The 25,246-nt window shown below is 46.3% G+C and overlaps 1 protein-coding gene across 3 annotated transcripts in view; it reads left to right on the top strand.

Moving 5' to 3' along the window:
* Nucleotides 1-25,246, top strand: part of LRRK1 (leucine rich repeat kinase 1) — a 147,287-nt gene that overhangs the window by 76,029 nt on the left and 46,012 nt on the right. For all 3 annotated transcript variants that reach the window (XM_007990575.3, XM_007990576.3, XM_073012965.1), the window contains 6 exons: nucleotides 14,555-14,781; nucleotides 16,194-16,321; nucleotides 16,419-16,582; nucleotides 17,743-17,880; nucleotides 20,068-20,180; nucleotides 21,062-21,138. In XM_007990575.3, the coding sequence (XP_007988766.1) occupies nucleotides 14,555-14,781; nucleotides 16,194-16,321; nucleotides 16,419-16,582; nucleotides 17,743-17,880; nucleotides 20,068-20,180; nucleotides 21,062-21,138 (847 nt within the window). The remainder of the gene's footprint in view (nucleotides 1-14,554; nucleotides 14,782-16,193; nucleotides 16,322-16,418; nucleotides 16,583-17,742; nucleotides 17,881-20,067; nucleotides 20,181-21,061; nucleotides 21,139-25,246) is intronic.

Raw genomic sequence — 25,246 nt, 5'->3', positions numbered from 1 at the left:
TCCAGGTATAGCAGCCCCTCTGCATGTTTCTGGGTCAAGCATAGCCCGAATCAACCTCTGCCAGCAAAGGGAGAAAGTGCACAGAAACCCACATTTGTTTTCCATTGGCGGTGGCTGGCTGCTTGGGTTTTGTTGGTGTTTGGTTGAAGAAGGTTCCAGAGGCCACACTGTATGGTCTGGACTGCTGGAACACACTCTGTAAGGAACAAAAGTGAAGTAAAGTCAGACCTGGCCACGCTGTTTGCCTGGCTGGGCAGTGCTCCTTTTAAAGCTGCTGAAGTTTTGCCTGAACGTCTAATAAGACAGCCTGCGTTCGTGGTGAACATCATGTCAATGTTTAGCTGTGTTGCCATAAGAAATAGCTTAATGCTTTGATGTTGTCACACCCAGAAAGGAAAAAGAAAACTCGGAAATGCCAGGAAAAGCCTAATCAGATCCCAGAATAACCACGATGTTCGTTCCTGTTCAGCAGTTAGAGAGCCAGGCTGAGGGCTCACTGGGGCTGTTTTACATGTGGGAAGTAGACCAGGCCTGAAATTAACTTTCAAACAACCCAACGGGGAAATTATTAATTTCCTTTTAAAAGTCTCTAATGATTTCAAATCTGGCAGCTAACCTAAAGAGAGAGGGACATTTATTATTACTTTTTGGATCAGTTCCGCCTTATGTAGCTTACAAGTTCCTGGTGCCCCACCCTTCATGTCTGCGTGTCAGTGCCTGAGCGCAAGCAGCCCAGCTGTGCATCCTCAGAGTTAAGGCAGGCGCTTTACTGGGGCCATGCAAGCTGCTGATGGAGGCAGCTGAGCCACGGCTGCGTGCTCATGAGAGTGCCTGATGGCCGGGGGCTGGTGGCCTTTCCTGAGGCCTCTGGGGAACATCCCTGTCTTAAGTAGGACCTCACATTTGGTGCAGAGGGTGTTATTCCAGAGTTTTGTGCACTTCCACACACATCACCACTGCCCTGGTGCCACATACCCTCTTCTCAGCAGGCGGTGCTGCTATAGGACCAGATGTGGGCACTGGCATTCCCAAAATTCAGCCCGGCCCAGCAAGGCCCCCATGGTAAGAGCCAGTGCTGGGGCATGGACCCTGACTCCTCTTGGCCTGGCCTTTTCAACAATCGCTTGTGTGAACAGAAGAGAGGGTCCTTTCCCTACCCTCTGAGAATCATGAAAGCAAACCCTGGACTGTTCCCAGCATCCTTCCACCAGTTCCACTTTTCTTGTGCCCTGGTGAGCAGTTCAGTCCATTGTCCCACACATGCCCATTTTCTCTAGATTCCAAATACTGAAGCTCCCCCTGTCCTCTTCCTCGCCCATATGCTTTCCCTGTGGAACAGGAGACAAATGTGATGCTATCCACATGTATGTTAGTGCTTCGTAGAACTTGAAAATGGGTAGCCAGGGTCACATGGCAGAATAGTGAATGGGAACAGCACATGGCTTTTCAGTCCGGTGTTCATGCTGTCCTGCTGGATTTTAAGACATCCTACAAAGCAGCCAGCATATCAATCACTTGTATTTAAATAACAACAGAGAAAAATGATTAAGCTAGACAGGCAGAAACAGAAAAACTATTATTTGAACTTAAGTGACAAACTAGAGGACGTAATGAGAAAAGAATAAGAAAGAGAATAAGAGTAAGAAACATTATCCGAGGCTGTGAGAACTGTTGGATATCAGTACAGAGATTTAGGTTCATTACGATGCAAATGGATTCTAGACAAGTTAACGTTAAGCTTTGAAAACTCATCAGAATATGCATATCTATAGATATGATTATTAATATAATATCTATAGATCTTATATCTATAGATACATATATATTTAAAAGCATGTTTATCCCAGTTTTAAGAGGGAAATGATTGCCTTTCAATTTCTAAACATATATGAAGATATATGATCAGAAATAACATGAACATTAAAGCAAAATTATTTATACTAAAACATAATTTTAAAAAGAAAAGACATGGAAAATAGTTCGAAAAAAATAACTGACAAACAGTTAAATCCAAAGCAGATCACTGATGCAATTCCATGTATTGAATTTAATTTAGCCAAAGTTTATAGATCACCTGCTAGATGCTTGGGACTCAGCAGTGATGGCTAGACTCTTGCCCTGGCTTTCACATTGCTCACAGATTCCACTAAGTAAAAATTTGAGAAAAATGAACAGTTAATTTACATGTAAGAAAACACTGGCAGTAAATCGTGGCATGGCAACATATACAACATTACTGGCAATTGCAGAAATTCAAATTAAAATAACTTGCAAGTACTGTCACACACCTATTAAACTAGCAAAAATAAATATACACCCTGAGTAAGACATTTGGCAGAGCAGTAGAGCAACGGACACACCAATGTCTTGCTGCTGGCACTGTGCATTGGTTCCATATGTGTGGAAAGTATTGGCATCATGTGGCAAAAGCTATAAACCTCTTTTCTCCCAGTGAACTGTTCTGAATTCAGTATTTCCTTTCTGAAGAATACCTCGAGGACATAATTCAAATGAAATCGTTAGTGATTGCCACAAACATGGTCAAAGCACTGCTATTTGTGATAAGAAGACATGGGGGAAAGAAACCAACATGTCTGCTAAGTGTGGTGGCTCATGCCTATAATCCTAGCACATTGGGAGGTCGAGGTGGTGGATCACCTGAGGGTAGGAGTTTGAGACCAGCCTGGCCAACCTGGTGAAACCCCCGTCTCTACTAAAAATACAAACATTAGCTGGTGTGGTGGTGCATGCCTATAATCCCAGCTACTGTGGGACTGAGACAGGAGAATCACTTGAAACCAGGAGGCAGGGTTGCAGTGAGCCAAGATAGTGCCATTGCACTCCAGCCTGGATGACAGAACAAGACTGTGTCTCAAAATAAAAAGAAAGAAAGAAAGAGAGAGAGAGAGAGAGAGAAAGAGAAAGAAAAGAAAGAAAGAAAGAAAGAAAGAAAGAAAGAAAGAAAGAAAGAAAGAAAGAAAGAAAGAAAGAAAGAAAGAAAGAAAGAAAGAGGAAGGAAGGAAGGAAGGAAGGAAGGAAGGAAGGAAGGAAGGAAGGAAGGAAGGAAGGAAGGAAGGAAGGAAGGAAGGAAGGAAAGAAAGAAAGAAAGAAAGAAAGAAAGAAAGAAAGAAAGAAAGAAAGAAAGAAAGAAAGAAAGAAAGCCAACATATCTGGTGTCAGGCAAAGGCTATACTATCCATGCTGTACCCACAAGCAGACCACACCTCATCAGGTAAAAGTGAGCCTGCCTCCTCAGCACTCAGCACACTGCTGCTCCTTGACCCAGGACACCCTGCAGATCCCCACACAATATCCTCAGGAAGGCCTTCCTTAACCCTCAGGCGTGGTCACTCGCCCCAACCCCAGCCTTCTATGTCTCAGAGCTCCCTGTCAGTTTTATTCAAAGCACTAAACAAAGTTTGGGGTAATCTGTTTGGGTGACATTCTTCTTTAATCAATTTCTCCACATGACTGGAAGCTTCCTCAAAGCAGAAACCTTGGCCAATTTTACTCACCCTGTGTTTTCCTCTCGGTGTAGGGCTTGGAACAGAATGGATAGGTGGGTAGGTAGAAAATGCATGGGTGGGTGAGTGTGTGGATGGATGGATAGATGGATAGTTGCATGGATAGATAGATGGGTCAGTGGATGGTTGCATGGATGGATAGGAGGATGGTAGATGGATGAATGGATAGATTGATGGATAGCTAGATGGGTGGGTAGATGGGTGGGTTGATGGTTACATGGTTGCATGGATGGATAGATAGATGGGTGGGTAGATGGGTAGGTGGATGATTGCATGGCTGCATGGATGAACAGGTGGGTGGGTGGATAGGTGGATGGGTGAATGAACGGGTGGATGGTTGAAATTTTTGTATGCAATATCTTCCCTTCTGTTTACATAGGGCCTCATAGCTTTAAAAAAGTACTTTGCCAAATACTGTATTTTAATCTCCTATACAGCCTGTGAGGTGGAAGTTTTGTCTTTATTTACAAGTTGAGAAAACTGAGGGTTCTCTCAAAAGCAAGTTAAGTATCTTAGTTAACTGCAGACACCATATTTTTATTTCTTGCATTTTTTCCCCTCTCTCAAATCGCTATTGGCAAAATTCCTAAGTTGGAACTAGTGACAGGAGATTTCTTGTAAGTTTCCTATTTTTAAAAGGAATGACTGAAATAATACAGAAAAACGTACAATGTTGCTTTTTGTTTAAAAAACCTCTCTACCTATTTTTTAAGAATTTTAGCAAAGAAAAAGTGATGCATTTTACTAAACACATCTTTTGGCATTCACTTGCTTAAAAGAGGAGCTCTGTTTCCCTTTCTCTGACAGAGTGTGCTGTGCTTCTCCCTAAATTACTGCCATGCTGTTGTCTTTGTGTAGACCCTACCTGGCCAGAAAACTTAAATCTCTGAGTTTAGTTGTAGCTGATTAAATATTTTGTTGCAGTTTTGTATCCATGTACTTACATGTAATTGGGCTGGAATTTTAACGGCCCTTGCAAAGTAACTGGTTTTGACTCATAAAATGAAATGAGTCCTGTATTAAGGAACCACTTACATAACATAGGGACTATTTGTTATTTGAAATGTTTGACTGGGAAAAAATTATATTGAATTAGGGGCCTTTGGGAGTTGATTCTTTATATTCCTTGTTTGTTTCATACAATGTTTGCTTTTTCTTTGATTGTGTCACTGATAATTTTTATTTTGGTACGTAAATCTTACATTTCTACTTGCAAATTGTTTGCCTAGAGTCTGGACTTGTAGCCACAGATTGTTACAATGAGTGTTTAATACAGATTGTTACATGTTGATTGTTTCATACAGAATGTTACATGTTGATTGTTTAATATATGATCAGAAGTGTATATTGTAAGCTATTTTTGTGCTTAGGTTTCTCACTTATCTGGTTTCTATGGTAATATTTCCTTTCTCTGTTTAAACATATTGGCAGCTAACCACTAATTCTGATATTTACAATATTTTTAATAGACATGCTATTGTCAAAACTGACTTCATTGTTTTCTCTCATTTAGTCTTTTATTTAAGTGGGTAAGCCCCTCTTAGATTAGAAGGAAACTGTCCCCCCATTTTCTTGTCTCTCCTTTCCCTACTCCCTGTGGTACTTATTCTCAAGTCCTTTCTGAAATTTTCCATTTACACCATAGAGTCCTCACAGGCTTTCCCCAAATTTAATGGCTGATTTTTCTGTCATTGTCATTTCCTTTTAAAATTACATTTCTAATCTATTTATCTCAACAGGAATGCTTTTGGCTTTCTAAGAGTCTGTTCCTTGCCTTTCCTTTTGTAATCTGTGTGATTGTGACCATAATCTGTGTCAATGGAATGTCCAGACCTCCTCTTTCTTCCCTTCAGATAGGAATTACCATCTGAATTTCTAGACCTGCTGTAACAAAGCACCTAAAACCGGGTGCTTAACACAACAGAAATTTATTCTCTCACACTCCTGGAGGCCAGTTCATGGTCAAGGTGTTGGAAGGGTCAGCTTCTCCTGGAAGCTCTGAGGGAGGGTCTTTCCCTGCCCCTTTCAGCTGCTGGAGACTACTGGTGGTGCCTGACGCTCCTCGGCTTGTGGCCACATCTCTCCAGTTATCTGCTAACTTCTCCCTGTGTCTTCACATCGTCTTCCCATTGTGTGCCTCTATGTTCAAATTTCTCCTTTTTCATAAGAACACCAGTCATATTGGATGATAGCCCCCACAATAACCTCATTTTGGCTAGATGACCTCTGTTTTTGATTAAAGTCACATTGCGTGGTACAGGACTTTAGGACTTCAGTGTATCTTTTTGGAGGGACACACTGCAACCCATCACACCATCCTTGCCACCTTCGCTTCATTGCCCTTGGCCTGGATCCACCTGCCATGGGCCACCTTAGACACCAGGTAGACGGACAGTCAAGGTACAGTATCCTTCTCATCCTCCCATTTTAAATGCCTCCTTTCTCCTTAAGAGCTTGTCTCCACCAGAGTGCAGGGACTTGAGAAGTAGGTGTTCAGAAAACCCACAATGAGTATTTCTCCTGGGAGCAGAGATGAGGCACAGTTTGTTTTGGTTCTGTTGTGGCCTTTACATGCACAAGGACGCTGGGACAGAGCTGCTGTCTCCAGTGTTGCCGATTCTCTGTCACTGAATCCCTGTCACTGAGGGCCCCTTCTGATGGTCTGGGTTCCCAGAGGACATTTGTAGCCTTGAAATTTACCTTCAGCTTGTGGGCATCAGTGCACAGACCCTCTCTGCAGCCATCATCTCTTCTCTACTGTAATCATTGGCGTCATGCAGATAACCTGGGATGAGCCTTCAGATGTCATTTCTGGGCCTGCTGCTCTGAGCATCTTTGTTTTCAGAGCTTCTTTTGGCATGTTCTCCAGGCCTTTGAGTGAGTCTCTTCATTTCAGATTAGGCTCATTGATTTTGCAGCTCCTTTGGTTGTTCAGTTGTTCTTGTTGTTACTTCTGCGTATCAGAATGTGGCTCTTGTCTTACTGGCTGGTTCAACAAGAAGGCACCATCCCATGAATCTTTGCTTCACTGCAGAAAGAAAGACTTGGGGTTTGTATGGGCCAAGAATTGACAAGTTCAAGAACTTTCTGTGTATTTCCCCCCATTGTAATATGTGTGTCTTCATTGAATAGATACCTATTACTTGCCTTTTATTGTGGCGTGCCCTTTTGTCACTGAGCCATAGTCTGTGCTCTGAAAGGATCTACAGTTTCTAGGGGGGAAGATTCTTACTCATGAGCCAAAAGCAAAATACTGACCAACTGACAGGAACAAGGAGCTGGAGACATGAGAAGAGCTATGGATTCTGCTTTGTGGGTTCAGTGAGACCTAGTAAGTAGCTAACATTACAACTTCAGTCTGGCAAAGCTGCTCTTGACCCCACAGAATCATACAGGGGCACACCTGTGTGCATACGTCACCGGGACCAGGAATCCTTTTCTGAGTCTGCACTGGGTTGGGGTGCCAGCCACATCTGCTGAGGCTCAAACCAGGCTAAAAGCTTTGTAGATGCCAACTCTTCACTAAACAATTTTTTTCTTCAACTCATAGGTTTGCACTGATATAAAAACATAAGAGATGTCATTGTGGGGCAGTGCTTCATTCACTGTGGCAATTTTATGGCTAACATCTCCAGGAAGCATCATGTAAAGGTGTCTAGTACCCTCCTGAATGGCAGCTTCCATCACTGGATGAGGAGGCCCTTCTTACACATCAGTCTAGAATGAACCAGTTGCCCTTAAATACACCTAATCCTTCTTGAAAGCCACCCAAGTCACTGCCACTGCCATGAAGAACAAGTTTCTGAAATTATAGGACTGCGCCTTCTGGAGAAAGTGGTACTTCCTTTTACTTGGACTGAGATTTAAAGGGCTCATGCTTGAAAACCCAACATGAACACATCCTCCCTCTGTCTGTGATACAGTGGGTGGAACTTAACCACGGCTGTGTTGAATTGTTGGCTTCTCCTTAACCAGCTGTCATTGATTTTGTAGTTTAGCCTTCATGGATAGGATTATATAATTGCTGGCTTTGCTGTCTCGGAATCTGCCCGGACTAAACACAAGTACATATTGAGGACTAATGAGGGATCCAGGGCTGGAAGAGCTAGGTTTTAATGTCAAGTGTATGAACATCTTTTTATTTATTTATTTTTTATTTTGAGATGGAATCTGGCTCTGTCACCCAGGTTGGAGTGCAGTGGTGCAATCTCAGCTCACTGCAACTTCCACCTTCCGGGTTCAAGTGATTCTTCTGCCTCAGCCGTGCAAGCAGCTGGGACTACAGGTGTGCACCACCACACCCAGTTAATTTTTCATATTTTTAGTAGAGACAGGGCTTCACCATGTTGTCCAGGCTGGTCTTGAACTCCTGACCTCAAGTGATCTGCCTGCCTCGGCCTCCCAAAATGCTAGGATTACAGGCATGAGCCACCGCGCCCAGCCCTGGACATCTTTTCTAACTGTGCATTTTTTCTCATTTCTCTCTGCCACTTTGTGGACACCTGGGCACCCTGTAATGTCTGTGCTTAAAGAAGAAAATAACTTTTGTAAATCAGTTTTCAGACTAGCCCCAGACCAGGTACAAATTGTACAGGTTTTTCAATGTCCATCCAGCCCAGAAACCATTTCCAAGCATGTCCTTTGCAGACTTCTGCTTTTTACCACTTCCCTCCCAGCTTGAGTTTATCAGATGTCCTGCAGAAACACAGTGGGTATATGCCTAAAAAGAGCTCTGGGAACTGGCGACATCTGCTTTCTCCTCTTTCTCATGTTGAGGGGAATCAATGGTACACACAGCCACTTATTTCTTATTGATGATTTTCTTCTGATAAAGCAATACCCCCAGAGGAAGCACAGGAGGTTTCCCTGCAAGTGTTCTTTCTTGGCTGGGTGGTCAGCATCACGTGCTGTTTGAGACCATGAAGGCCAGGAAACCTTTGAGTTAGGGCAGCCAGATGGGCACACGTACACAACCATGCACACCCTGCACAAAGACATGCACACTGCCCCACACACACGTAGGCACGCCCCTTCCCTCTGAACCATAAGCTACTTGAGTGTCAGTTCTGTCTGCAGCGTCTGCATCTTCATATCCACCCCAGTGCCTGGCAGAATGGTTTACACACAGCAATACTCAAGAAAGTGTTGCTGAACATACGGACACAAGTTCAAGACAGCATCCCTGTTGTAGCATAGTAACATGTGCACTTGTTCAGGGGAGGATGGGGATCCCTGACCTGGGGCTTGCAGCAGGAATGGGATTTGGATGAGAGGGAGGGGACTGTGAATTCCAGGAGAGAGTAAATGGAGTAGGGCGCAGAGGTGGAAAGGGTTGTGTTTCTCCTTCATCATGCTCACAGCACACAGTGTGAACAGAGACCAGCCTCATCTGCAGAATCTCGTTCGCTTTACTGACCTCACACTACTACCACTGCTTTTTACCACTTCCTTCCTGGCTTGAGTTTATTGGATATCTGTCCTGCAGAAACGCGTGGGCATAAGCCTAGAAAGAGCTCTGGGAACAGGCAACATCTGCTTTCTCCAAGAGGAGAAAGGAGGTCCACTCTAAGAGGTGTATGCAAAGACCTTCTGTATTAGTCTGTTTTTACACTGCTGATAAAGACATACTTGAGACTGGGCAATTTATAAAGAAAAAGAGGTTTAATGGACTCACAGTTCCACATGGCTGGGGAGGCCTCACAATCATGGCAGAAGGTGAAAGGCACATCTTACATGTCAGCAGGCAAGAGAGAGAATGAGAGCCAAGGGAAAGGAGCTTCCCTTTATAAAACCATCAGATCTCCTGAGACTTGTTCACTATCAAGAGAACATTATGGGGGAAACCGCCCCATGATTTAATTATCTTCCACCAGGTGCCCCCCACAACACGTAGGAATTATGGGAGCTACCCATAATTCTCTGTCTCATTCAAGATGAGATTTGGGTGGGGACACAGCCAAACCATATCACCCTCTTAGCTCCAGGCCCAGCCTGCCTTATACTTCCCACGTTGTCCTCCCATCTTGGCCCCTTTGGTCACCATGATAACTCACGTTCCAATAGGGAGGCAGGGGAGGTCTGCAGCCCCAGAGCACCCTGGCAGCCCCTTCAGCACATGGGCCAGTCAGTTACCAACAGCAAGGCTACACCCTTGTAGCCCCCAAAGCCTTCCTACAAATGTCAATGTTGGGCCTACTTTGTGATCCCTGCAGTTTATTTATGAACATGCAGTTTCTGCACTTCAATTGGTAGCTTTTCCTTGGCCTTGAATTCCCCTGCTCTGGGACTGTGCCCCCTCCCCTAATTTCTTTTATCCAGAATAAATTAACCCCACAAATCATTGCCCGCAGGAAGGCAAAGGGCATCACTATAAATCAGAGGCTGCTCTGGGTGGGCAGGGAGAAGCTATGAAAGGCAGGAAGACATAAAGTTGAAAAAGTGGGTTGGAGCCAACTGGGGGGCTGTGAGGCTGCAAAGGAAGGACTTTGGATGTTCTGCTAAAGGCTGAGTGGGCTAGGGAAAGCTGAAAGGTTTTGAGCAGACTTTGATACTTCAGGATGATTGACCTAGTAAGAAGTGCACAGAGTGGATGGCTTGCAGGTCTTGGTGACTTGAATCTCTTCAGCTCACAAACACTGATTTAGTTTCTGCTGCTTAGTGGGTATGAGGTTGAGCTGCAGAGGCAGCCAGGCAGGGCTCTGTACTGTGGAGTGTACAGTCTGAGTTCTGGTTGGCCATGCTGTCTGCCACAGCAAAAGAAATGTGGGCTGAGTCAGTGCCACACAGATCAGTGGGGAGGTTAACACATGGGATCTCAAGCTGGACAGAGGCCAAGGAAGTGCTTACCTCCACTGCGACTTGCTCAGAGTTCACGTGGAGTTAGTTAAGCAGCCTGAGGCCGAGCCCCTGCTCCTTCTGCAGTTCAGGGCTCCAGCCCCAGCTCAGGGGATGTGGAAGAGGCGTTGAGAGGAAGGCTGCCATTGTAAGGACAGCCACACCTAAGCTCTTCCCCAAGGGATTTGTACCGTAATTGGGTCATGTTATAGTAATACTTTGATTATTTCCTGTTGTTTTGTTTATTTTATGATGGTCCTCAGAGTTTTATTTAAAGATTTTCAATAGACACTTAAATATGTTGTCAAAACCAAAACCATAACCAGCCTCCTCTGCATCTTGCCTTTGGCTGCCATTTCATTTTGGGTACAAACCATTCAATATTGAATGACCATAACGGCCATGCAGAGTGACTGGAGAGGGTTGGATTGCAATCTTAACACCTTTATTCCATGTTCAGCTGTCTGGCCCTTGCCCCTGAGACCTGGGCGTGTCTCTGTGAATCCAGGAAGGAGAGGTATACAGGCCCTGTGGAACCTTTTTTGACTTGGCATTGCAAAGTCCACATGGTGACCTTCCTGTCAGCCTGTTGCTGGGTTGACTGTCATGCTTATCCAAAGACTCCTCATGGAAGGCCACTGTACTTTGCAAGATGACCACCAGAAAATATATTGGGACCAGAATTGACCTAGGCATCATCTAATCCAAGCCACTTATTTAACAGATTAAAACCAATGATAATGGAATGAAGAGTGATACAATCATGAATTGTGGATTATGGAAAGATTAGGGAAAAAACCCACTTTGCTGTGTTGAATTGGAGGCATCAGAATGCACTCATGTTAAATACAGAGCTGTGTCCCATCAATGGGCTGAGAAGCAGTGACAGTCCAGCAGTGATAAACACACCTCACACCCAGATCTTGGTTTCTAAATACCAATTTTGCTAAAGGGAATCAAGGTCTGGGCTTAGAAAGTACAAGAGGAGACTGGAAGATCTTATTTTGCCAGGAAGCAAGGAGGGACCCCAAAACTGATAACTATATGTCACAGGAAGACAGGGGGCATTCTCTCACCCAAAATGGATCTCCCCCAGACAAATTGGGGATGACTTGGGCATCAAAAAATAATGATACTTGGGAAAAAAAGAATCCATGTGTCCATAGTGATACTTTAAGAGGTGAGGAGGCAATGCTTTTCTGTACAAAAGAATGCCAGGTAATACATGTAGAAGGAAAGGTAGCTTTAGCAAAACTTTCTCTTTGTAACCACCATTGTACTAATTGATTCAGGCCAGGATCAGCAAGGGATGCTAAACCCACTGGGCAAAAGGATGTAGAAACACAGAATAGTCACATAATCTCAGAATATCACCCCACAGATTGTTTACTAATCACAAAGGTGTAATGTTAACCTTTACAAAGGAGGGACTGACAGACGCCACCTTAACCAAGAGACCAAACAGGGTACCACCTGTAGCAGGAATACCTGACATCAGGTGCTCCGGGTGGGATTCGGTGGGAACCACTCAACTGGACTCTAAGGTTGTTGCCCAAAATAGCTAACTTTAATCTAAACTTTGGGGGAAAATTGAGTAAATTCAGATTATGGGATATTCTATAAGACAGGCAGTGAAACATACCAGCATCTGCCCCGTGATGAAGAGGCTAAAAGTTCCAGGACTTAATGCAGTGACAATGTAAAAAAAAAAAAAGGCATTAAAAGGTATGGAGACTCTTCTAGATAAAAGAAAAGTAAAGTAACATGACAATGTAACACAGTGTGGGATTGCAATGTCATGCAATTGTGATGGGATCCCGGATCAGGACACAAAATAGTTATAAACCACATTTCTGGGAGGGTTGAGAATATTTGAACATGGACTGTGAACTTAATATCGTATTGATGTTACACTTATTGAAAATGATAATTATATGGCTGTCATGTATAAAAAATATTATTATTCTTCAGGGATACATGCTGAAGTATTTACGGGTGAAGCAGCACAATAATCATTTACTGGCAAATGATTCATCAAAATATAAAAAGCGTGTGTATTTGTGTAGAGAGAGAGAAGCAAAAGCCAATGTGACAGCGTTTTAACAATCAGTGAGTTGAGGTGGAGAGTGCACTGTGACCTAATGCAACTTTTCTGAAGTTTAAAATTTTTTCAAAATAAAAAAATGTAGGGAGTAAAACAGTAACAATGAAACAGGCCCAGGGCAATTGAGTGACTTGTCTAAAAAAATCAACTCAGAATCTACTCTCCTGACCTTAGATCTAGTGCTGCCCTCCCGTTTTCATCCATGTGAAGGGGGGGGTGGGGGGGAGGGAGAGAGAGAGAGAGAGAGAGAGAGAGCGAGAGAGAGAGCACAAGCGCGACTGAGTCCCTCATTCTCCTGGTTCAAAGACGGGAGCTTTGAGAGGGTGTAGACCCACTCTTTCCAAACTCCTGGAGGGGGCGAAGGGGGATCTAAAGACGGGCGCTCATCGCCATCTAGTGGCCAAATGAGGATGCCTGTCAACTGCCGCCAATTTTTGAGAGGAATTTATCCCACACTGTTGGGACCTTTCCCGCAGCCTCTGCTTGTTACATTTTCCTATTTGCGAAGCACTAATTTTTGTTTATATTTCTGCTCCTCTAATTTTCCAATACGGATTTCCAGTTGCTTCGAAGAAACAGACCCAAAAGCAGATTTCCTCTCCCCAGAAACCTGACTGAGCCCAATATTCTTTGATAATCAAGAAGAAAGAGAAAAGTCCCACTTCGATATATTTCACCAGGTCTCTTTGACCATCTCATGCCAGCAAACCGCTGGCCCTTCTGACTCCCTCTTGTGGAAATAAAGGAAGACCAATGAGAAATGAGAGGAGCAAAGGCAATTTATCTAGCAGGACTTCAACAGCAAGGGCGTCAGCCACCATCACTTGCATGTGGCAGAGACCCACAGGCTGGCAGAGGAGTGGGAGTTTTCTAGTGGGACAAAGGGAAGGCCTCGGGTGCGTCCTGCCTGGAGGCTGTTGGTGTGGGGAAGCTGGGGGGCTCTCTGCAAGCTGGGCATCCTATGGGATTGGTAGGGGAGCAAAGTTGGCTCTCTCAGGTTGGTCCTAAATGGAAAGTGAGGACAAAAATTAGAGAATCTGTCAGTTATTAATCAAGTCCTGGCCATTTTAGACTGACTTTTACGGAAATGATGGTTTAGCTTCCTGAGTTGTTACTAGAGATAAGAAGTGGCTCATGCCTGTAATTGCAGCACTTTGGGAGGCCAAGGTGGGTGGATTGCCTGAGGTCAGGAGTTCGAGACCAGCCTGAGTCTGACCAACATGGTGAAACACTGTCTCTACTAAAAATACAAAAATTAGCCGTGAGTGGTGGTGCATGCCCGCAGTCCCAGCTACTGAGGAGGCTGAGGCAGGAGAATTGCCTGAACCCGGGAAGCAGAGAGCCGAGATCTCACCACTGCACTCCAGTCAGGACAACAGAACAAGACTCCATCTGAAAAAAAAAAAAAAAAAAAAAATGGAAGAAGCAGCAGCAGCAGCTGGCTTCTTGCACCTCTGTCTTACAGGAGACTGGCTTCCTGGGCTATTTACTATCAATAAAGAGGTTGGTTTCCCAGGCAGATCACTGTAGGTTGTGGGTCAGAGTTCTATTTTTTATATATTGCGTGGCCATCGTCTGTTTGTATATCAGGCTCACTCTGGAAGCAGCCCGTCCACCAAGCACCCTGGCGCGGTGCTCCTCTAATCACAGGAAAGGGAGCCTTGAAGGGAGGTCAGAGACTTGGGTTTGGGTGTTCAGCTTTATTCTCCAGTCTAGGGGAGGCGCCTGTAAGCTTCAGTGGTCTCCTCTGTAGGTGAGCAATTTCTGCTGCGCTTCCTCCCTCCGTGAGCCACCTCTTAAGGGGTGGCACTGAGCCCACGCCCACCAGCTCCCTCTGGAGGTTGGAGGGTGACTTGCAGGAGCTGTGCACAGATTGCCTGTAAGATGCAGGTGCAGATGGGAACAGGTAGCTCTTCTGCGCCCAACACCATGGCAGGTCCTGGGGGCGGAGAAGGACATGTGCAGGCCTCTTGGGACCCCGGCTGGAGCAGGCACACAGACATGCACTTGCATTAACCCTTGCTTTATTCCAAGCCCATGTGGGCCCTGAACTCACCCTCCACATGTTCTTTTCCCTTCTCTCCACCACTAGGCGCTCCGTGTGAAATGGTCCCATCTCAGATTGCCCTGGGTAGACCTAGACTGGCTCATAGACATCTCCTGCCAGATCACGGAGCTCGACCTTTCTGCCAACTGCCTGGCGACCCTCCCCTCGGTTATCCCCTGGGGCCTCATCAACCTCCGGAAGCTGAACCTCTCGGACAACCACCTGGGGGAGCTGCCTGGCGTGCAGTCATCGGATGAAATCATCTGTTCCAGGTGGCTCCCCGGGGTGTGAATGGAGCCGTGTGTGACCCCACTGTCACCGTTGTGCTCCTGCACACGCTCCCGGGTTGTATTTTGTGGTTTGGGGGGGGGGGGGGGGGGAAATGTTCTGGCTAAAATAGGAGAAGGAGTTTTGCCTGCCCTTCGGCAAGCCTCCTTTTCAGGTTAAAACAGAGGTTTAGAGAGATCATTTGTCTGGCCCAAGTTTACACAGCTCACCTACGGACGTGCAGATGTTTCCCTGAGATGTTCGTCTCGGTCCTGCCCAGGAATCAGATGAGGGCAGCCAAACCTTCCCATGCTGGTGGATGCAATGGGGCTCTGAGGCACCAGCTTTTACTCTACCTTCCAGGGAAAGTGGGAAGGGCCTCAGAGAAAAGGTTAACTCCGCAGGTCTCCGGCAGCAGGTGGACAGTGTGGGCAGTCCAGGTTTGCTTCTTCTGGAGGCCTTGAGGGGAGACCTGAGCCTTACCCCTGAGCTTGCATGGAAAGAGGAAGGACCTTAGTTGATTTCTTTATTTATTTTATTTATTTATTTATTTATTTATTTATTTATTTATTTATTTTTGAGATGGAGTTTCACTCTCTTGCCCGGCTGGAGTGCAGTGGCGTGATCTTGGCTCACTGCAACCTCCAACTCCCTGGTTCAAGCGATTCTGCTGTCTCAGCCTCCCGAATAGCTTGGATTACAGGCATGCGCCACCACACCCAGCTAGTTTTTGTATTTTTAGCAGAGACGGGGTTTCACCATGTTGTCCAGGATGGTCTCGACCTCCTGACCTCGTGATCCGCCTGCCTCGGCCTCCCAAAGTGCTGAGATTACAGGCATGAGCCACCGCACCCAGCCTACTTTCTTCAGGACACATAACTGCAAGTCCTCATTCCATAAAGGGGTTGAATTGATTTTTAAAACGAAGGCTCTAAGTGAAGTAAGAGTCAAGAATGTTGGAAAGAGCTTGGGGTAGGAAGTAACCCATGGGACTCCCAAGTGAGAATGGGAAGGAAGCCTGCACACCAGAACTTAAAGAGCAAGTGCTGTCCAAGTGGGGCCCTTCACCTGGGCCAGATGAACAGGTCCAGAAGGTTAAAAGCCCGGCTCTGTGGTCTCAGCAGCTTTCAGGGAACCCACTCATTTTGCTATTACATGCATGCAAAGGATTAGAATCCCTGTTGGTCAGCGGGGCCAGGGCCCACCAATGAGAGATCTGTCTTTACCTACACAGGACACAGTAAGATTTCTTCAAATGAATTAAAAATCATATGCACTACATTTTCAATGCACACTCTTTAACCTTGCACAGGGAGAAAAAGAAAAACAAATACATCTCTTGGTTTATAGAAAAATATGTAAATTTGGTGTTTTCCCTCTTTCTTCTGATGCCTGCCTTCCTTCTTCTCCATCCCAGGCTACTTGAAATTGACATTTCCAGCAACAAGTTGTCCCACCTCCCGCCTGGATTCTTGCACCTCTCAAAACTTCAAAAACTGACAGCTTCAAAAAATTGTTTAGAAAAATTGTTTGAAGAAGAAAATGGTATGTTTTCTCATCAATGACCTGAGTGAATTAGTCATTTTCTTCTTGGTTAGGGATATTTTTACCAATTCATACTCTGTGTCTTTTTTTTTTTAAGCCACTAACTGGATCGGTTTACGGAAGCTACAGGAACTTGATATATCTGACAATAAATTGACAGAACTCCCTGCCCTGTTCCTTCACTCTTTCAAGTCCCTCAATTCTCTGAATGTCTCCAGAAACAACCTGAAGGTGTTTCCAGATCCCTGGGCCTGCCCTTTGGTGAGTATCACACCAAAAGTCATGAAAGCCACAGTCAACTCTGCATCTCAGCTAGCCTCAAAGAGCCCTCAGGCGCATTACGTCAGTTCATCCCCTCGGCAGCCAAGCCAGGTAGCAGGACCTGGTTCCCACATTGTAGCATTATCACTCAGCATACAGTGAGGCTAAGTGTCCTAGGCAAGTGACTCACCTGAAAGCCAGCCTGCCTGGCTCTGGGTTCAAGAGCCACCCAACAACACCCATAGAACTTTACCCAGGGACAGCTTGCACCCTGGCACTGGGCTAGTCATGCCTGAAAAAGAAGGGTTCAGTTCTTTTGGGACAACTATCACATGAGAGTAAGAAATCAGACTGGACACGATGACTCATGCCTGTAATTCCAGCACTTTGGGAAGTGGGTGGATCACGAGGTCAGGAGATCAAGCCCATCCTGGCCCACATAGTGAAACTCCATCTCTACAAAAATACAAAAAAAAAAAAAAAAAAAATTATCTGGGCGTGGTGGCACGTACCTGTAGTCCTAGCTACTCAGGAGGCTGAGGGAGGGGAATTGCTTGAACCAGGGAGGCAGAGGTTGCAGTGAGCCAAGATTGCACCACTGCACTCCAGTCTGGTGACAGAGCAAGACTCCATCTCAAAAAAAAAAAAGAGTAAGAAATCACCAATCACAGCACTTCTGATTAAATGGTATTTTTGCCTCTGGGGAATTTTGCTTGTTAAAACAGATGGAACAGCATAAAGAGTGTGTGTGTGTGCACGTGTGCGCACTTGTGTGTGTGTTATGGCTGTTGGTTTTAAACCAACAGTAAACATCATCACTGACATTAACATTCATAGTTGAGGAAACCAGCTTCTCACTCCCGTGTGGTCCTGAATTGTTCCATTATTTCCAAGGACAATGGGCCGGATGTTCTGGAATGAGGGGAAAAGACCATGAGCTCCCCCAGGAAACCCCATTCCTGTCCCTTCCTTGGAGCAGGGGTGGGAGGACAGGGACAGTGAGGGTGTGCAGCCTTCCGACAACACTCAATCATCTTCATCACAGGACATTATTGTAATGGTCCAGTTTTAACATCAAATTTGGAAACAGTCTCACAGGCACCACTGCATTTAAAGAGCTAACTAAGATACATTTTTTTTTTCTCTTGTCAATCTTTTAGAAATGTTGTAAAGCTTCCAGAAATGCCCTGGAATGTCTGCCAGACAAAATGGCTGTCTTTTGGAAAAATCACCTGAAGGATGTGGATTTCTCAGAAAACTCACTCAAAGAAGTTCCCCTGGGACTTTTCCAACTCGATGTAAGCCTAATAGCCCTTTTTTCTCATTTTCAGCTTTTGAGAAAAAATTGCTCCATGTTGCAGTGAAATGTATGTGTTTTCCCTGAGCTTCTGAGACAAATGTAAGGGGAAAAGGTGAAGAAAAAGTTCAGCTATCAAAAATACGCATGGCCATGAACAATGATGAGGGCAGAATATGGACAGCAGAAGCAGCTATGTTAGGTGGTGGTGGGGTTATGGTTCATATCCCTCGGGACTTTCTTTAAGTCCATGGCCTGCCCATATATGAGGCTGAGTGGACACTGAGAGCTCTAGTAAGGGCCTTTCCACAGAGCCCCGTCTGCCTACCCAGAATAGGGGTGCTTTCTCACCTTAGGTGGTTTTAGGTGGTTGGCTGGTCCTTAGGCAGACAGGCCGTGGATCACACTCATTGCTTGGAGCTCAGGGCCAACCCCAGAAGGGGCCCCATCGGTGCCTGCTAAAAGCATTAGGACAGTCTCACCAGGGCCCTGTGGTGGACCCCCAGGCAGAGTGCCCATTCCACCCTGCACAGGCTTCAGCCCCCGGTCCTGCCAGGCCACTGCCAGGGCCCCCACGGGCACTCCTCCAAGGCCTGGTGCAGCCTCCTGTGTGCGGCGACTCCCACAAGGCAGCGAAGGCCCCTTCAGCATGTGTATCCTCAGAGAGGAGGGGCTGTCATGTCCTAGGCTCCTGACAAGCACAGGGCAAAGTCAGGGACCCGGGGATGGGACTTTTCGCTTCTCAGAAGAAAAGAGTCATGCGGGGGTGCCGTTAGGGGGGTCCCACATCATACTCCTCTCAGGGTATTCCTGGCCTTCAGTCCTTGTCCACAGCCCTTGGGCCCCTGTTCTGAGTCTGTCTTCTCGTATTTCACACCAACAACTAATAGGCTTGGTTTTTTGGCTTCCCCCAAAGCCCAGAAGCAGCAAATCAGGAGAGGCAGAGCCTTGTCCAGCACTTCACTGTGGGCCTGTGGGAATGTGTCTGCTCAAGGTCTTTTTCTCCACACTGAGAAGGGATGGATGGGTATGTGGGAGATTTGGAGGGCCCTGAGGCCTGGCACATGGCAGGGTCTCCATAGAATTTCAGCAGGTGGGGGCTGGATGCAGTGGTTCTGATGGTGGGCAGTGGCGTGAGCCCCTTCAACAAGGAAGGAGACAGAAGCACCAGGAGAAGAGAATTTAATGTGGGGCAGCAAACAGCCTGTGGCCCTCCTGATGTCACCCTGGTTGTGGGTGGGATAGTTGGTGGCTGTGGTGATGTCCTCAAGCAGGGAGATAGCATGTCTAAGATACTCCTGTAAAGTAAAACATGGGCCAGGCATGATGGCTCAGACCTGGGCACGGTGACTCAGACCTGTACTGCCAGCACTTTGGGAGGCCAAAATGGGAGGATTGCTTGAGGCCAAGAGTTTGAGGCTGTAGCAAGCTATGATCACACCACTGTACTCCAGCGTAAGCAGCAGAGCGAGACCCTATCTCTAAAAAAGTAGATAAATAAAAAGAAATAATAACAAAAAAAGAATAAAACATGTTCAGGTACAAGGTAGCCCCTCATCTCCCTTGGTGACTGGGTTCCCTGTAGGGTCTGTTTGCAGTAGGGCTGAGGGAGGGCTACCCACAAGGGGCACCCTAGACACACTGATAATCCTGAGGGGCCCAGCTTGGGACTGTGTCGGCTAGCAGAGGGCACGAGGCTAGGGCAGTTACCCTTAGTGGTGCTGCCACCTCTGTCCTCAGACCTGGGCCGGCCCAGGAGGCCACCCACCGGGAGGCGACAGACACCAGCACTGTGCTGTACGCCCCATGCCACCCCCACCAGCCATGACCCGGTGTCCTCCAAACCATAAGAGTCTGGCACTTTCCCCGGAGAGACCCACCAGTAATCAGCACTCTTAAGAATCCTTAACACTGACAGCTACTTGGGCTCCTTTCACTCTAGAATAATTGCCTCTCACTGCCTTTGAGGGAAGAGCTCCTGTAGAGAGATGGCCCCGTCGCTCTGTTTGATATCATTTCATGAGTTTGAAGAGGCTGCTGGGCCCCACACAACTGGGATCTGCATGAAGGCAAATTGGTTGGAATCGTTTGACTGCACGTGGTCGGGAACTGACTGGCTCTTCAGTCTCCCCTCCCTTCTTGTATCTGATGCCATCTTAGCTTCTCTCTCCCTCCCTCTCTCTCTCAGGCCCTCACATTCTTGAGGTTACAAGGGAACCAGCTAGCAGCACTTCCACCTCAAGAGAAGTGGACCTGCAGGCAGCTCAAAACCCTGGATCTCTCCAGAAACCAACTTGGCAAGTAAGCAGGGGCCTCTTCTCCCCAAAGCGTGTATGGGGCCGCGGTCGAGCAGGTCCTCGGAATGGCGGCAAGCGCGTCTGCAAGGGCTGCTGAGCCACTAGCTGGGGGCTTAACAACACAAATCACTGACTCACAGCCCTGGGGGCTGAAGTCCAAGGTGGCGGCGTGGGCAGGCCTGGCTGGTGTCTCCTGAGGCCCCTGTCCTTAGCTTGCAGATGCCGTCTTCTCCCTGTGTCCTGGCGCGGTCGGGCCTCTGTTTGTGTCTGTGTCCTAATCTCCTCTTCTTATAAGGACACCAGTCGGATTGGATTAGAGTCCATCCTAATGACCTCATTTTAACTGATTTACCTCTTTAACAGCCCTGTCTCCAAATACAGTCACATTCTGAGGAATTGGAGGTTAGAGCTTTGACATAAGAATTTGGGGGGACGCAGCCCATAATGGTGTCCTTTCATTTCTAATTTTTAGTCTCCTGGAGAATCTTGTCTCTCACTTCAGCCTGATCTGTAATTCTGTTCAGAAGTCTCTGCTGATCACTAACTAAAACGGATGCGTGATTGAATAAAAGCACCCAGCCCCAAAGCCTTCCAATAGGTGGAAAGCCAGGATGAGCCCAGCCAGCCTCTGGAAACCAGCCACTCCCATTCATTTGCAGAAGGCCACTTCTGCAGTATCATGGTGGAACTTGTACCCCAAAGAGGACTTCTGCGGGGGGCAGTGTAAAAGGCAGCCGCCACTGCAACGTGCACCCCTGCCAGGCCTTGAAGAGTTGCACCTGAATTTCCCCCTATCTCCGTGGCTTGGCATTATAACATCACAACCAAAAGAGTAATGTTTTTGCCATGCTGTCCTCAAATTTTCTCTCTTTTTCCTCCGCACAGAAATGAAGATGGACTGAAAACAAAGCGTATTGCCTTTTTCACCACCAGAGGTCGCCAGCGCTCCGGGACTGAGGCAGGTGTGTGTTGGTTGGGAGATGCTGGTGTTCCCGGATGAGGCAGCCCGGGAAGCCTGGTTCCTGCTCCACCAAAGAGGGGATCGACCTTATCTTGAGCCTTCCCCTTCAATGCCCTGTTGCAATGCCACAGATGTCCATGTTCAAATGAGAACCCTGCACATGAGCTACGCCCATTCCTTCTGTCCCACGCATGACACTCAAGTATCCTCAAGCTCTGCTCTCCTGCGTGGAGGCCAGTGATGCCAGCAGCTAACGTATGCAGCTGATCTACACGCCAAGCGGTGCCCTAGACAGGTTACGTATGTGAGAGTCTCTCATCCTCACAACGTGAAGTATGGGCCACAGTTCCCCATTTTGCACCTAGGGAAACAAGCTCCCAGGGTGTCTTAGCTCCGCTGCCATACCAAAATACCATCGACCGAGTGCTTCAACAGCAGACACTTATTTTCTCAAAGTTCTGGAAGCTGGATATCTGACAGGAGGGTGCCAGCACTGTCAGGGGCTAGTGAGGGCCTTCTTCCTGGCGTCCTTCTTTCTGTGTCCTGAGATGGTGGAGAGAGCGAGGACTCTGGTCTCTCTTCCTCTTCTTTTTTTTTTTTTCTTTGAGACTGAGTCTCACTCTGTCACCCAGGCTGGAGTGCAGTGGCGCAATCTCGGCTCCCTTCAACCTCCGCCTCCCAGGTTCAAGCTATTCTCCTGCTTCAGCCTCCAGAGTAGCTGGGATTATAGGCATGTGCCACCACACCTGGCTAATTTTTGTATTTTTGGAGATGAGCCACCGCACCCAGCTCCTCTTCTTATAAGAATGTTAATCTCATCATAGGGGCCCCACCCACATGACCTCATCTAAACCTAATTACAGCTCAAATATCCCATCTCCAAATAATAATTTTGTATTTTAATACAACATAGGATGCCAGGAAGAAGGCCCTTGCTAGCCCCTGACAGTGCTGGAGCCCTCCTCTCAGATATCCAGGGTTTCACCATGTTGGCCAGGCTGGTCTTGAACTCCTGACCTCAAGTGATCTGCCTGCCTTGGCCTCCCAAAGTGCTGGGATTACAGGCATGAGCCACCGCTCCTGGCCCCTCTTCTTATAAGAACGTTAATCTTATCATATGGGCCCCACCCTCATGACTTCATCTAAACCTAATTACAGCTCAAATAGCCCATCTCCAAATAGTGTCACATTGGGTATTAGAGCTTTGACATATGAATTTGGTGGGGGGCAGGGGACACAGTTCAATCCTTGGCATAGGGACTGACTGATTTGTCCCAGGTCGTGTGGTTGCTTCTCAGTAGCAAAGCCAGGTTTCATCCCAGGACTGTGGGACTTCAGCCCTGGACCAGCAGCTCTGTGCTGTTAAGTCTCTATTGACACACGATGGCATCTTGCAAAGCCCACATGGATCACGGCCACCTTTGGCCTCACAGGCTGAGGTGAGGCCGAGGTTGCACAGGGGCTTGTGGTCTTCCCCAAAACTCATCAGAGACAGAAATTTTCCTAGTTTTTGTGCTGGTCTCACAACAAGGCCAGTTCAGCACAGAGTACATCTAGGGAAACAAGCTCTTTTAGTTCCATTATTTTCTGTGAGACGCAGGGGAAGATATGGAGCTGTCCCTTTCATTAAACAACCAGCTCTGCTTCTTAACCTCAAAGCTACGACTACCAAAGCCAGCTCCGCTCACAGAAATATCCCTCAGGATGCTGGCCCAGAAAACCAGAACCCATGTCCAAGTCGTTTTAAACATAATACAGCTTTCTTCTTCAGTTTGATAGATGGCTGTTGGCAAGTACAGATAGTGTGAGGTAGGGATGAGCGACGCCACAGAGGCGAGGACACATTTGCAAGAGGTGAACTAGGGAGTCTGCCACTGCTACGCTCTTGGATGAACTGGTGTGCTTGTGTGTTGAGTATGATACACATAGAGATCTGTCCCATAAGAGCATGTGTGTTTATATGTGACTGAAAAAGGAATATCAGTGGAACAGATAAAAGAGTTCAAAAATAGACCTAAGTAAATATAGAAATATATCAGGAGTCCCCAGCGCCCCCCAGGCAGCGAACCGGTATTGGTCCGTGGCCTGTTAGGAACCAGGCCACACAGCAGGAGGTGAGCGGTGGGCAAGTCAGCATTAGCTCCACTTCCTGTCAGATCAGCGGCAGCGTTAGATTCTCATAGGAGCGCGAACCCTATTGTGAACTTCGCGTGTGAGGGATCTAGGTTGTGCCCTCCTTATGAGAATCTGACTAACGCCTGATGATCTGAGGTTGAACAGTTTCATCCCTAAACCATCCCCTTCATCAGTGCTGCAGTCCATGGAAAAATTGTCTTCCACAAAACCAGTCCCTGGTGCCAAAAAGATTGGGGACTATTATTATATATGACCAAGACAGAATTTCAACTTAGTGTAAAAGGATGCTTGCTTGCTTTAATAAATGGTGTTGGTATTCCTGCCTGGAAGGGGGACAAAGCACGACACTAGATTACAAAAATGTCTATGTGGTAGGAGGTTTAAGTATAAAAAAAAAGAAAACAATAACATTTAAGGAATACAGGTATAATTTGGCTATGAGGGAGATCTTTAAAATCTAGTTGGAAAAGCCATGAATAATTTTTTTAAAAGACTAAAATCGTTGGCTTCATAAACATTCAAAAATTGTGTGCAGTGGGAAGCATCATAAACAAAGTCATAATGCAAACAGACTAAGAAGAAATATTTGCAACACAAATTGTTGCAACACGAATTGGCTCAAGTCCTTAATATACAAAGAATGCTTACAAATTGATTTAAAAAAAAAAAAAAGACAACACAATAGGCAAAAAAATGGCCAAGGGATATAAACAATTTGCAGAAAAGGAAGTCCAGAGGGCCAGGAAACAAATGAAAATGTCCTTAACCACATGAATAGGGAAATGCAATTATGAATTTCATAACTGATCCTTTTATAAATGAAGGGCCTTAGGACTTTAGAAATTGAGTCCAGACATAGGGATTTCACTTGGAAGGAAGGGGAAACGAACACCGTCTTCTTCATGCCAGACAGGATGATGGGTATGAGAACAGGAGCTAGTGTAGACCTCGTTCACGCAATCCACTTGTGTGGATTAGAAACGTGTCTCCAACTTAGAAATGCCGAATCCTTCCTGGGACCACGGAGGAGTGTGCAAGGAAGTGGGCTCAGCACTCAATGAGACGCCAGAGGGGAAAGTCACAGGCAAGCATGGAAAAGCACCGCAGGAGCATGTGCCGTACCAATGTTCCAGAAAATGACAGTTGGCGGCCCTCAGGAGGATGTCTGGGGAGCCACGTGAGGGGGCCGCGCCCCCGGGAGGTTCTCTGGCAGAGGTGAATCTTGGCTTTGGCAGATGACAAAAGCCTCTTGATTCTTTAAACTTCATCTAGAAAGTTGAGGCCCACACCTGAGTGAAAAGAAGGAGGCTGTTTGCAAACCCTTTTCCTCAGTAGGGTTATTCTCTCAGGGCCATGGACCCTTGGGTAAGGAATTATCTATAAAAGACAGCTTGTTTGCAGAAGGATAGTAAAATTCCAAGTAGATTTATGTACATTCAAGTAGTCATATTTGTGCAGTGGCCTCATCCAAAAATAATTTGGATGGTCGTTTTTACGGTAAAAATCAGACCAGCAGAGTCATAAATAACTTATGAATAAATAATTACAGTTCATAAATACCCTGAACTGTGTTCTCCCCAGCCCAGTGCCCATCATTTTCGACACCGGGCCGGGAGGTCTGTTACAGGTGTTGCCTCTGCAATCATAGCTCATTATTTCACCCATCTCTTACCTAAAGAGGCTTCATAAACACCATAGCGAAACTTTAAAATTGGAAAGCACAGGGGCCAGGTGTTTAGAATGTGTTCTCTGGGGAGAAAGTAAGCCTTTCTCGTTATTGATGTTCTTTCATGAAAATGTGAATTAGGGCAGGCTAATATTGATCATCTTTTTTCACTGAAGAAAAAAAAAGGAAGCTTTTTGAACATTTCCTTACCTAACAAGGACTCATACAAAGCCATCTTTAGAAGGCTGGTGCACCTTCATTTCCTCAGGGGCCCCTGCAGTGAGTTCCATTCACAGTACAGCTAACT

The sequence above is a fragment of the Chlorocebus sabaeus genome, chromosome 29, assembly GCF_047675955.1.
Source record: "Chlorocebus sabaeus isolate Y175 chromosome 29, mChlSab1.0.hap1, whole genome shotgun sequence".
Classification (NCBI taxonomy): domain Eukaryota; kingdom Metazoa; phylum Chordata; class Mammalia; order Primates; family Cercopithecidae; genus Chlorocebus; species Chlorocebus sabaeus.
This window is presented reverse-complemented; position numbering and strand designations above follow the sequence as displayed.